The 13,785-nt window shown below is 33.5% G+C and overlaps 2 protein-coding genes across 2 annotated transcripts in view; both read right to left on the reverse strand.

Moving 5' to 3' along the window:
• Positions 1-3,925: 3,925 nt before the first annotated feature.
• On the reverse strand, positions 3,926-4,909 carry LOC112524368 (EP1-like glycoprotein 4). The gene has a single exon (XM_025134153.1). The coding sequence runs from the start codon at positions 4,907-4,909 to the stop codon at positions 3,968-3,970; it is 942 nt and encodes a 313-aa protein (XP_024989921.1). The 3' UTR covers positions 3,926-3,967.
• Positions 4,910-10,611: 5,702 nt separating this feature from the next.
• LOC112524498 overlaps positions 10,612-13,785 on the reverse strand; it is a 16,537-nt gene continuing 13,363 nt past the window's right edge. Inside the window, exons 5-8 of the mRNA XM_025134341.1 lie at positions 11,554-11,625; positions 11,350-11,419; positions 10,961-11,017; positions 10,612-10,882 (exon numbers count right to left, since the gene is read on the reverse strand). Coding sequence (XP_024990109.1) covers positions 10,792-10,882; positions 10,961-11,017; positions 11,350-11,419; positions 11,554-11,625 — 290 coding nt within the window. The 3' untranslated portion in view covers positions 10,612-10,791. The remainder of the gene's footprint in view (positions 10,883-10,960; positions 11,018-11,349; positions 11,420-11,553; positions 11,626-13,785) is intronic.

Here is a 13,785-nt window from a genome sequence, read left to right on the forward strand (position 1 = left end):
TATGTGGTTATGAAATTGTTTCATATACTACTTAATGAAATTTTAATGAAACTGTTTCATGTATTTCTCTAAAATTAAAATAATGAAGATGATAATATTCATGATTAACACCCTCCACAATAAAAATGGTTAATCAACTTCTCATAATTACAAAAAACTGAACAAAATGAAAAATTATGATTGGTTGAATGAAGTTTTCACGGTTTTTACAAATTGAGTGGTTTTTATTTGAACCCACCCCTATATATATATATATATATATATATATATATATGGGCCAAATTAAATGAGAACTGATTAGTTTGTGGTAACTGTGAGATCCAATCTTAACCACAAATCAATGGATAAATTAGGAAATTAATAATTATGGTAGTTTAAGTTAAAATTATAATTAAAGAGCATATTAGGTATTTTTAAAAAACTCCTCTCTCCTCTCTCATCTCTCCGACCTCCAATCTCCGGCTTCCGATGAGATCGGTATCATAGTATATCACAATAGGTATCACATTGTGAATCTTTGTGTTACTTGGTACCTGCCGGATTAATGTTCACTGGAGGCCGAAGAATGAAGGTCGGAGAGAGGAGAGAGAAGTTTTTTAAAAAATACCTAAAATGTCCTTTAATTATAATTTTAACTCAAATTACCATAATTATTAATTTCCTAATTTATCTGTTGATTTGTGGTTGAGATTGGATCTCACAGTTACCACAAACTAATCAGTTCTCCCTTGAATGGACCCTTATATATATATATATATATATATATATATATATATAAAATGGCTAAAAGATTTCATGTTAATTGATTCACATATTATTATTATTATTATTATTATTATTATTATTATTATTATTATTATTATGTATAAGACTAATTCAAGTATACGTTCCTTTTTTATTTTTGTTGGGATTTTAGAATTTTGTTTTTTTTACTTTTCTCTTCTATAATTTTCTTAAGTTTTCTTAATGAAAATGAGAGTTTGTTCTTGACAACACTTTTAGAGTTTTCATGACAATAATGTTTTGTTTAATGGTCCGACAATGGAATCTTGAAAGTAGGTAACAACACAATGTTTGCTTGGTGAATATAAATATTTTATGAGAATATATGTAAAAGACAAATTGATATGTATTATGACTAAACAATTCTCATAATACACCTTATATGATTACAATTAATATTTTCATATTTTTTTTTTATGATTTTGAACTGATCACAAAGTTTGATATAATAAAATATTAATATATAAGACTTATTAATCTCACACACACACACACACACACACACACATATATATATATATATATTAAAAGAACAACCAATAATGATAAGGTGGATTCATATATCAAAGGTAATATTGATTCTTATTATTTTAATATATAAATATGATCATCGACTCATTTAGTTAACTTCAATAATTTTAAAAAGAATTATTGTCACCATGCAACGCATGGTGTTAAACACTAGTTTATTTTAAAATAAAAATAATAATAACCGAACCTATCAATTGCTTAAAATACTAGCTATTACAAATTGATTAAAAATATTAACTTGAATATTTATCAAAAATATTAAACATTACATTTTCATCTTAAAACTCAAAAAAGTGTTTTATTTTATAAGAATTAAATAGATAATATAAATAAGAAACAATATCTAAACATATATACATTATATAATCTAATAAACAAATGAGGAAAAAGCAAAAAATATAAAAGAACTAAAATACCCTTTTAAGAGTCTAAATAGCACACACAAAACAGAAGCCCACCCAAAATAAAAACCCGTTTAAATTTAACAAAAAAGTTCCAAAACAGTTCCAGAAGAAAATTCGGTAATTGTGGCTGCTATTTGTGGTTCAAAATGCGATATTTTTTTAATCTTAATTTATAAATTTGTATTTTTATTTTATTATTATTTAATTATTTATAATTTGACTATATATTAATAATCTCACGTTATCCAGTTGTTTTATTAAAAGTTTACTGTTATTTGTTCTTATTGATGTGATACGGAGGACTTGACATGAAGACAATAAAAAAGCCAGGGTGCATAATCATCAACTACTCAAACCTCAGGGTGGTAAACTGAACATTATCAATCTATAAGTATCATCGTTCTCCTCTTAAACCATCTGCCACTCACCAACCATGGAGGTTTTTCTTTGGTCACCTTTAGGGCTTAAACTGATTAGTTTTATTGAAATAATCTTCAGTTTTTCACCCTCATTTTTTTATTGGTTAACATTCTCCGACATCAAAATAGATTGTTGGTAAACGTCTTTTATCTGATAACTGTAAGAGTCTTCTCTCTCACTTTCCGAATAAGATTTTAATGTTTGATATGTTTTTTACTGGATAAAATTACCGGTCATTATCACACTTACCAATAAATGACTGTTTATACCGATGAGTACAAATTGAGAATGTGGGTTCTGAACAACCGACCATGACTACAAGGTTGAGCTAAGCTCGAGCTAGCCTTGGCCTTAGCATTGTTATAAGAGCATCTCCAATGTAAGGTTTTTCTTGTTAACAAAAAAGTCTAGTTTTTTACAAGAACCAACATTGTGGAAAGTTATTATAAGAAGTTCACCCTCTTTGAATTCTTGTACAATCTTACCTTCAAATCAGTGTGCATTGAAAATTTGCTAGTTTTTTAATATATTTGCTTGACTTTTATATCCAATATAATAATTAATATGTATACATTTATTTGATATATCATATGTGGGAGCCATAAAATGGATTCTTATAATAACTATCATCGTAGAGTTTTATTTAGGTTATTACTTTGGTGAGTTGGAAATGACTTGATAAAAAAAAAAAACAAAAAGTGGGTTCTTATAAGAATCTTCATTAGAGATGCCATAAATAGCTCATTTTGGCCTCATTGTGACTTGTTATTATATTGAGGTTTCGCTTACCACCACGTTAATCCACGTAGCTCTACTCTAAGGTTTGGTTTCTGTTGTGGCACGTTATGTCACGTTATTTGGTAAGACATGATTTTTTTAAACATATAATTTGTAGGGATAAATAATAATTATGTATGAAAATATCAGACTTAGGGGCCGTTTACAAAATGTTTACTCGGTTAAGTGCTTACCGGCAAAATTCAACACTATCACTTAATTACCGGGTAAGATTTTAGTTCACAAAAATGGAATAAAACTCTCAGTCTTTACCTTCGCTCTTACTGGGTAAGATTCTTGGGCTTTTTCATATGCATCCGATAATGTAGTCTGATTTCATAAGCGCTTACCCGGGTAAGCGTTTGATAAACGGCTCCTTAGATAAACATTAAAAAGAAACATAAAACCTAAAAATCTTAGACAAGTAAACATTTACTCTCATTCTGGTACACGAAGATTTCTTTGAAGATTGAAGAAAATATAGTATTGAGTAGCAACTTAAAAGATTTAATCCTGATTTTTCACGTTTAATAAAAATACCCTTGTGGTCACGGAGGTTTAAATGCGGTAACTCCGGGATATCTGCAAAGCACGTGGTCATCCTGGGATTGGGATTAGTCGTCTCACATAGCGGGCTGGATATCCAGTTTAATAAAAAAAATGGTTCTTCTTTTATTTTTTTAGTTTTACGACTTTGCATGAATTCAAATTGTTCCACGAGATTATTCAAAACTAACATACACGAATATGTGCACATACATATACGTATACGTATGTCACATTAGGACACGCCTTAAAAACGTCATGGGTCTCACTATAACTCGTAAGAGTTTAAAGTTTGACCTCATCGTCACGTCTCACATCATTTATAACCTTGATTGTTAGTTTCTTGTAGTAAGTTGCAATATGTTTAGACGTTTATTCAGTAGAAACATACGTATACAACAAATTGTTACCAATATATGGCAATCAWTCATCCATTTATTCTACACAAAGCAACAATTTTTTTATTCCGATTAGCTGTAATGATCAATCACCGGATTCAGTTCCCATTACGGGCTCCGGCGAGGARCTCCGAACAAATCAGCCACCACTCTCCACCCTGACTGCTGCCATTCCCACACCTTCAGATGCCCATCGGACATAAGTTTCATGTACTGAGCTGATGATGCTCGAGGTACTCGAATCGAACCATCAGGACGACTTGGCTCCGCAGAATGAACGAACARAGCCAAACTTCCGTTCGMGAACCTAATGTAACTTCTYTCTTTACTTCGATCGGGGCCGTTGATCAAGTATCGGTAATAGACTCGACGTGGTTTSGATTCAATATAAGCGAACAAACCTTGATTAGTGACTTGAAGAGAATACGAACCTTTCGACCAACGAGTCGGCGAAACACTAGCGATCAGCTTCTGTCCTTGGAACAGTTTCTGGCCAGGGACCAAACTGTCCGTCGGGTAATTGAAAGAGTCCCAGACGATAGTGTTTTTGGCATTGAATAACACCAGGTTTCCTTTATCGGTTATGCTCATGCCGGCAACTGATTTCCCGGCGGTTTTGGTAGACCAAACACGGCTACCGTCAGCATCKSKGAGGACTAATTCTCCAGCKGRAGTGAGATTAAGAGTTGCTCCAAGCTTGACAGGATGGTCTCGGTTGGCTGACCAGACAACTTGAGGGAACCCGATTGCGGGTGMAACAATACCAGACSCACTATTGGTTTGCACRATGAAGATGGCAAAAACGTAGGAGGTGCAGGTTCCATTGCAGTAGAAGCCACAGGCGAATCTGGGTCCATAGGATCCTCTAAGGAGGATGGCTCGGACCGTTGAGCCATCAGTGAAGCTCACAGAGTGGGGAGCGGACTTGGCATTGGTCCATGTTGTAGAGAGTTTGGCGGTGGGGTAGTCGAACCGWTGGGCGGCCACCGAGTAGTGAGATACAAGAAGAACGARAGCAAGTAAAAGACCAGAAATGAGTRAKGGTTTCATGGCTGATGAACAGATTGAATAGCTCCATATGCTGTTGTATATCTATTTATAAGGTTTAAACAACTAAAAGAGTCGACTAATTTGAAGTTTTCTGATACTCGAACGTGTTGAAACTGTGAAGTTGGTCAATGATTTCGCCCACCGTTTGTTTCTTGGACACCATTTTGCAAAGTGTAATGCAAGCCTGTAATCACATATATACGGTTTTCTAGTGTTTAATCCATAAACAAATACTCATCCTACGTCAACATGCAAGAAATCTTTGACTAGTTTCTAGTTCATAGAAAACCCCTCTCTAACCTTGAAAACGTATATGGCCACTGGTTTAGCAGTATCTGATAACCCAAATCTTTCTTAAAATCAACGTGTGTACGAGTTATGCAGCATATAAATATTATATGCTTCAACAAAAATGTATATTAAAATGTTGCTATGAATTCAATTATATTTGCGTTTTATATCATGCCCACTCACCATGCAGGGGCATTTACACCAAAAAGAACAAGGGTATGTTCGTAAGTAGATACTTATTCACCAACAACGAAACTGGAGAATGAACCCCGGAATATGTATAGGATCTAGAGAAGCATAATGGCTAATTACTGATTTAGGGTTCATACTCGTATTACCAGTCCTTTCCCGCATTTTCGTTATGGGTACATTTGCAAATCATAACGAGCTTTGAACAAGAGAACGAGAACCATTTGCGCTAATCATCAAAAGCTCCTTTTGACAAGTAGAGTTGGTAAATAACAGCGAGCAGATTTATCAAAATTTATGGTCACAAACTATGGGCATGATATCCAAAAACAAACGAAACGAAACCAGTAAATCCCACAAGAGTAGGGTTTGGGGATAGAACACAGGTAGAGGATATCATTCCTCTATCGCCAGGGGTAGAGAGGCTGTACAGGTTGTCATAAGTTCACGAGTAATAGGACCCACTGCTATAGTAAATCTTGAAGCAAATGATACTTCAAAAAAATTTGCTAGTGTTCTCACCCTAAATAAGCTTGGAATTCTTAATTACCTTCTAATCTTGGGATAATAAAATGAAATAGGATCAGTTATTTTATTCAGTCCCCATAGCTCATTAATTTTTATCCAGGATGGAAATCTTACTTGTAATGAAGCATGTAACAGAATGATGAACCAACAAGCAATCAGGGACTACTTTCCTCATCATCCATGTCCTCCATATCCTCGAGAAGAACATATTTTGTAGGGACACCAGATTCTGCTATGTCATAAAGGTCCACAAAATTAGTCTTGATAAGATTAAAAGGTAATGTAGATAGAGAAAACTATGTTATATGTTCTTCATTTAGGCTCTTAAACCCAGTTCAGAAGTGGTAGCCAATCTGTCCCAAAGAAATTGGAACGATTTCCATATGTGGATATCCAATGACAATTGCAATTTTTCCTTTTGTGACAAAATTTTCAAGATATTACTATTTGCAATGTCATCATTACAAAAACTTTATGGTAGTGTTTTTGATCCTCATGATCCCCCCATTTGGCCATTAAGGGCATTTTAGATAATTAACTGATAGTGTGATCTAAACAGTTATGTTAAGCAAGTTCTTGAGTTAAATGTTGTGATTTCAATGGGATAGAGTAAATATGACATAAATCTTTGATGAACACTAAGCAATTAATGCGGTTGATTGTAGAAATGTGGGCGGGACTCTGATTTGAAATTGTGGTTATCCCAGTGGTAAAAAATTACGTTCATAAAATAAATATGAATATATATATTATATTATATATCTATAAAAATAAATACTTAATGCACAAACATCAAAACAATAACCAAGTTAGACTTAAATGGTTAAACAACAAAGTCAGAAACCATTAAGAAAAGTGTCGTTCAATTCCAAAGTCCAAAATTTCAACGATTAGGGCCTGATGGTAAGTGTTAGTGTTCAAAAGTAGAAGCAATCGAAGATGAACAATAGAAGGAATCAATGAAAGCACAATCGAACACGACTATGGAATCATTTTGGACTTTGGAATTGATGACAAAAGGTATGGACTATGGAACCATGGGACTGATAACCGTTGCTTTTGTTGATAGAGGGATTAAAAGTAAAACAAAAATGACAACTACAATGTTCAAAACTGTAATTAGTTTAAAATAGAGACCAAAAATGATAACCATAGATTGACCTGACTTAACTCAAAAGTGTTCATCGGTTGACATCCATTAGATCATGTGAGGGGAACCGAACCGATTCAATCATCCATTGGATGTTGGATTTTGCCAACCGAACTGATCCGATTAATATTGGATAACCAATCCAATCCAATTAAATGGATGATTAGATCGGTTCGGTTCTATCGATTGGATACTTTTATTGGATATACATCGAATATCCAGTGGATGATCCACAGGGATTGGATCTATCTAGTGTGTTAATTCAATCCAATTCTCCGACAATGATACAAATTGATCATCACTTTTAATATGTGTTAAAACCAACATAAGGAAAGTTAAAAATTCAAAGCCTTGTAAAAAACAAATTCCGATTTAAACAATTTGAAAATAAATTAATTAAATGATAGTTGGACAATGGTTGGATGAACAACTGGATGGTCATCAGATGATTAATTGGATAGGTAAATGGATGTTGATCGGTTTAGTTCAGTTCAGTTTTGGTTGATTCTGGACTGCCATCCGATAATCGACCGATTCAAATTGGATGTTGAAATTTTCAACCCGATCCGATTCAATTACAATTAGATATCCAATTATGGTCGGTCGGTTTCAATTGGATCAGTCGGTTACAATTGTTTCGGTTGATTTTCTGTACACCCTACCCAAAAGTCTAGATTTGCCTTATATATGTCACATTGGTTTTATTTTTTTAGCTTATTTTTAATTTTCTCAACCTTATTGATATTAATGTGTTTAATCAATGTAGGTTCTTTTAATTTGGTTAGTTAATTTTAATTTGCAAAACATATTATTTAATACTAAAATCCTAGATGAATAAGTAAATACCATTTTAATCTTAAAAATTGAGAAATTTTATGAAATTAAAAAAAAAAACAAAATAAGTCCCTCGAAATTAACCAAAAGACTGAACAGTTGTCTCAAAATCAACCAAAAAAAATAAAAAATCAGTCGCAAATTGGAACTTCGGCTAGAAACACTAAAGCAACTTCGGAGGCCTTTGATCCAGTTTAAAGGTATCCGCTCGGTAAAAGTCTTGGATCCGCCAACTGGAGGATTGTATATGGCAATTTCTTTGTATTTACGTACATTGAGATCAGTAAAATAGGTTTTTCATATCACTCAAAATTGATATAAAAATATGAGAATAATGAGAGATCAATAATCGAAACGATGCATAATCAATGAATGATGCAAAACAATGGGAGATAAATTGTTGTAGTTGATGGTGAAATGAAATTATGAATAACAAAGATTAACCAAGAAATATATGTGTGTGTACAGAAAGAAAGAGAGATTGGTAAGAGAACATGATAACAGTAAAATTGTATGTGATCGTTACATTAAATTAATCTCGTGTAAATCCACGTGGCATTGATGCAGTGTATCGAGATGCACCGGATCAATTTCCGTGATAAACACAATTCACGGGTGGAGGTGAGATTAAAAGTGATCAATGTCTAGATCTCTTTTTACGCTTCTTACATAAACTCATATTCTTACAAAATTCTTCGTCTATATATATATATATAGAGAGAGAGAGAGAGAGAGAGAGAGAGAGAGAGGACGTTTCAAATGTAACACCTCACATTTGTACAACCAATGCAACTCAATTAATTGAGATATTTATAGAAATGATGAAAGTTCATTTATTATGATTTGAATATTTATGAAAAATGACTAAGGTTCATTAATTAGAATCAATACTTTATATTAGGAAACAATCAGAACTTTTATGAAATCACATAGTAATCAAACTAAATGAACGGTTGAGATTGAATTGGTGTTCCACATCCACCCCCATTTTGGTGGGTGTGGAACACAATCTCAACCGTCCATTTTGGTGTTCCACACCCACCCCCACTATCTTCAAGATATCATACATTGAATGGGTTATGAGGAGTATTAACAACGTCGCCTGCCTTTTAACATGTTAAATGTGGGATTTTGAACAAGACCTTCAAAATTTTGAGGCTCAATGATTAGAGTCTTTCATCAACGTGTATAAAGCCTTATCTATAGCACACCTCATTATCTCTCTAATTTATATCATAAAGACAAAAGTAATATGTATCATCATAGCCTCTCTAATTTGGCGTTCCCTCTTCAATCATCTTTTGGTTTCGATTCGGTGATTGAACTCCCCAAAGCCTCAAACAAAATTGCGTACTTGGACCTTGTTTCCGGATCTTTGTTTTGGGGGCTCGGTTTTACTTGTATTTGGGTCCAGATTTATGTAGCGCAATCTATGAACAACCACAATAACGACCCATCCCTAATTTATTTCAAAAATTAAAAGCAACTATTTAATTTAAGAATTTTTCGATCAAAAAAAAAATTGACTCTTTGATATTCTTGTCACTTTGTCATTTTAAACATTTTTGTTGTTTTAATTTGTAAGATTTTTAATATGATATGAAGTATTGTATTTTATTTCATTTTACTTATTTCAAAGAGTCTATAGTTTTAGTACAATATAGCAGGGCCTCCAAAAAAATTACATACTCAACAATCTCATATTTTCATTCAAATAGATCTTTTGTCTATCCTCTTACTTTAGTTCACTGTGTTCAAGCTCCACAAGCAGAGCAAGTAAATTCGATTTTTTTATGTTACTTTCTTCAAATTTCTCTAGTTAATTCTAACGAATCCTTTGATTTCCTTTCAAAGGACTTGTTAATTTGTGAAATTCGTGAGATCCATTTTAAATAAAAAAAATAGTTGAAAAGAAAATCTAATTGTCAATATTTTTTAAGAAATACTATTATAATTTATAAACACATTGTGAACACACTACGAGATCTGATATAACTTGTAAATATATTGTGAACACAAACTAAATCAATAAAACTAGATTTAAACGTACCACTTGTGAACACGAACCTTGTGCCCACACTAGTAAAAAAGTTATTAAGATTGTTTACATTATATTCACAATATGTTTACCTTGTGTATACGTATATATGTTAATACGGTCCATATGAAGATACGAAGATAGGAGACAGAAGAGGAGAGAAAGAAAAAGATCAAGTATGAGAATTTCTAAAACAATGCATCAATTTTGTATTTAATAAATAATGATAATTAACTCCTTAATTAATAGCATTAATTATCTTAAATTAATAGCTTATATGGATCTTAAGAATCTCACATATTTTGAAGTTCTCAAATTATTAAGCCTCTATATTAAAATTGCTAAATGTTAAACAGGTTTAGGTTTGTAAAGTCTTCGGGTTTAGCCCTTTGGAGCCAAGCTCAAACTAGTCAGGCACCACCCTCGTGGTTAATATGCTAAATTAATGACTACTATGATGTGAATCTTCTGAAATTGCTTTTTGAAGTATACGATATTTTATATACTGCAAACTCACATACATTTGTTACCTTTGGTGAGACTTGAATCCTTTACCTCAAGGAAGGTTGGGCTTTATCACTAACTCGGATACCTGAAATTTTGTAATCAACCAAAAATAGGCTCTTTATGTTAAAGCACAAACCCAAGAAGAAGTGCGACCAACAGTTTGTCTGAAGTCAAAACCTGAACTCTTTTGGGATGGAGATGGTAAAAACACATACTTGGTTGACAATATATAGCATACATCTAATATAACAAGTCATTTGCAGATTTAGATGTACATACAGAAATGAATCAACATTTTTAACCAAAAAAAAAACGACCTGATGGATGCAGAATTTGAATAGGCTTTCAGAATCTTCTTGCTGTTGATGAACTAATTTTGGAACTTGAAGCAGAAGGCTTTCCCGGAAAATGATTTGGTTTCTTTATAGGAGACACCCTAACACCATAAAAACATCAACGGTTGGATGCAAGATTCACAGATCATGGTGGACAAAGGTATTAAGTACAACGGTACCTTTGATTGTACTGCACAGTAGTTTTCTTCATAGCTGACAGGTTTTTAACCTCTCGGCTGTTAAAAAGCAACAAAAACAAAAACTGATGAAAAAAAGGCATAGAACAACGGATATACGGGGTACTCTGACATGTAAAAGCTAGTGGTTTAGAATTGGAGGTTTAAAGTTGGTGTATGATTGCTAATTAAAGTTTCAAAAATTTGATTATATATCTGATAGTCTCCTTTAAAGTTGGTATATAATTGCTAACGCTTTTCAGGAAAGATCTTGTATAGCCATACGAAATTGCGAATAATTTTTTTGAGAGCCTTTAGTTTTTTTCCTAGAAAATACTTTACAGAAAACTGAATGATAATGATCAAATTTTCGAATGGTGGTCCACAAATACCTGTTAAGGAATTCTAGTTTTGCCTTCTTCATCAAGCCACTCTTTGTATTGCCAATGCTACTACCAGGGCCTACACAAGTCAAACCACCATGTCAGACTTCCATGAAAGGTGTTGTTGGTCAAACTTCAGCATTAAATCAAATGGCATAAAGCTACAAATTTTTGATCATATCTAACAAGAAAGCTGCAACTTGTAAAGGGTACCTCCGAAAAAACTCCTTTTATTGCTGGAGGGTGGCACCTTGGTGCATATTTGAACTTGTCGACTTTGCTTCTCTGATGTAACATAAGAATGGTCAACTTAAAGTAACAATATATTCAAGTTTTGCATCAAAAAACATAAATAATAATAAAAATTCTTCGAAAAGAAATGCGAATATCAAACAGACAACTTTTAGTTATCAAAAGAGTCCTAAGCTTATGCTCACATGGATTGCAAATTGGTTATCCAAAAGAGTCCTAAGCTTAAGCTCACAAAGACAAGATTCTTGTGTTATTCCACTCCACTCCCTCAGGAAGCAATTCAGACAAACCAAACATCCAGAAAGCAAGTAAAATGCTAAGGCCGAAAAGTTAGTTTAAGGAATTAAACACCAACCGACATTATGCTTCCTTTCAGTTGCACATAAGAATAAAATCGCAGAAGAATGTGTTGCCTTTGACGAACATGATGCAATTTGTGATTGAGTGACCAAGTAATCTTATCGTTTCTTAAGGGCTCTTATTTAAGTGTAAATATGATTCTCCAAATAAGTACAAAACTTCCATAAACATAATGAACATGCAACTTGTTTGCCATTGGCAAGTCCCATATAGCTAATAAGAAATCGTCTACAAAAGCCAAGAAGAATGTATGGCACTGCAAGCTAGTAATCCCATAAAGACCCACACATCACAGAGTAACAAATGCAAAGGGGCATTACCATAAAGAAAACGGGAGTTCACCGTTTGGCAAATTAAGAAATTTAACTTCTTGAAGACATAATGGATTCTTCTATGTATTTTATTCATATAAACCAGAGGCATATTTGTATATAGCCCAATCTATCATGAAAAACTGGATTTTTAGCATGTACCTCATTGTCGCACATCATCATGATAAGAAAGGTGTTAACTGGGCACACTAAGAACTTGTTTGATCCATATCCCTTCGCAAATGACATGTGTCAATGTAGTGTACCCAGCCTCAATGCAACTTCTTGCCACTAATGACTGTTTCTTACTCCTCCAAGTTGACCAAGTTTCCCCACAGGACAGAGCAATACCCAATATTTGTTTACTAGCGTTTCTATCTCTAACCCCGTCTGCATCTGAGAAGATGTCTATGTTTCTTTTTACCAATTTGCCAAATAGTACCTTTCCTAGTGTCATCTTCAAATACCATAGAATGCAATATACTGCCTTCGAGTGATCTTTAATTCTAGCAACACTAACGGTAAATCCAATGCCTGATCTCATGTGAGCAAGGTAGATGATACATCCAACTAACCATTGATATCTCCCCTTGTCTATACGCTTTCCATTCTCAAGTCTAACTTCTTGTGAGGATATTTGGAGTACCCAGCTGGTTGGCACCCATGCATTCATGTTCGGAGTACCAAGTCACCTCCATGCCAAGAAAATACTTTAGATTTCGAACGTCTTTCACTTAAAATTCTTGTGATAGGCACTCCTGTCGATTTGGTAGCTCATCCTCATCATTTCCCATTACAATGATGTCCTCCACATATATCTTGATAATGGCAATTTTTCCTGACTAGGACATTCGAAACATTGTATTATCTGGCTATGTATAACTAAGTTTCATGATGGGCCTTAAAATTTGGCAAACCCTGCTCTAGAGGATTGTTTTAGTCCATAGAGTGATTTTCGGAGTTTGTAGACTTGATTGATTGTTTGATTATCCTCAAACCCACATGGAATATTCATATATACTTCTTCTAAGTCACCGTTCAAGAACGCATTGTTTATATCTGGTTGTTGAAGACACTAGTCTTTGATAGGATTCATAACCAATGAGCTAAGCATCCTAACTGTGTTGAGTTTTGCAACTTATGTGAATGTTTCTTGATATTTTCATTCCATATGACCGAGTAAAATCTCGGGTAACTAATCGAGTTCCATACCTTTCTACAATATCATCCGCATTATGCTTGACTGTATATATCCACTTAGTCAATTGGTCATGTTCTACATTTCTCAATGCTTCCATCTCATCATGAATTGCTTTATTCTACTCTGGATGTTAGATAAACTTGGTAATTATGTATGTATATATCGATTACAATCAGGGATATATATAAGAGATACATTTACACTCTAGACCCTCTAATATAATTATATATATATATATCACACTTAATTGTCTAATATTCCCCCGCAAGCTAAGGCCGGGGAGCGACCTGTAGCTTGGACCGTAATAGGAGAAACCGTTGT

This window comes from Cynara cardunculus (assembly GCF_001531365.2).
Source record: "Cynara cardunculus var. scolymus isolate 2C chromosome LG 13, CcrdV1, whole genome shotgun sequence".
In the NCBI taxonomy this organism is placed as follows: domain Eukaryota; kingdom Viridiplantae; phylum Streptophyta; class Magnoliopsida; order Asterales; family Asteraceae; genus Cynara; species Cynara cardunculus.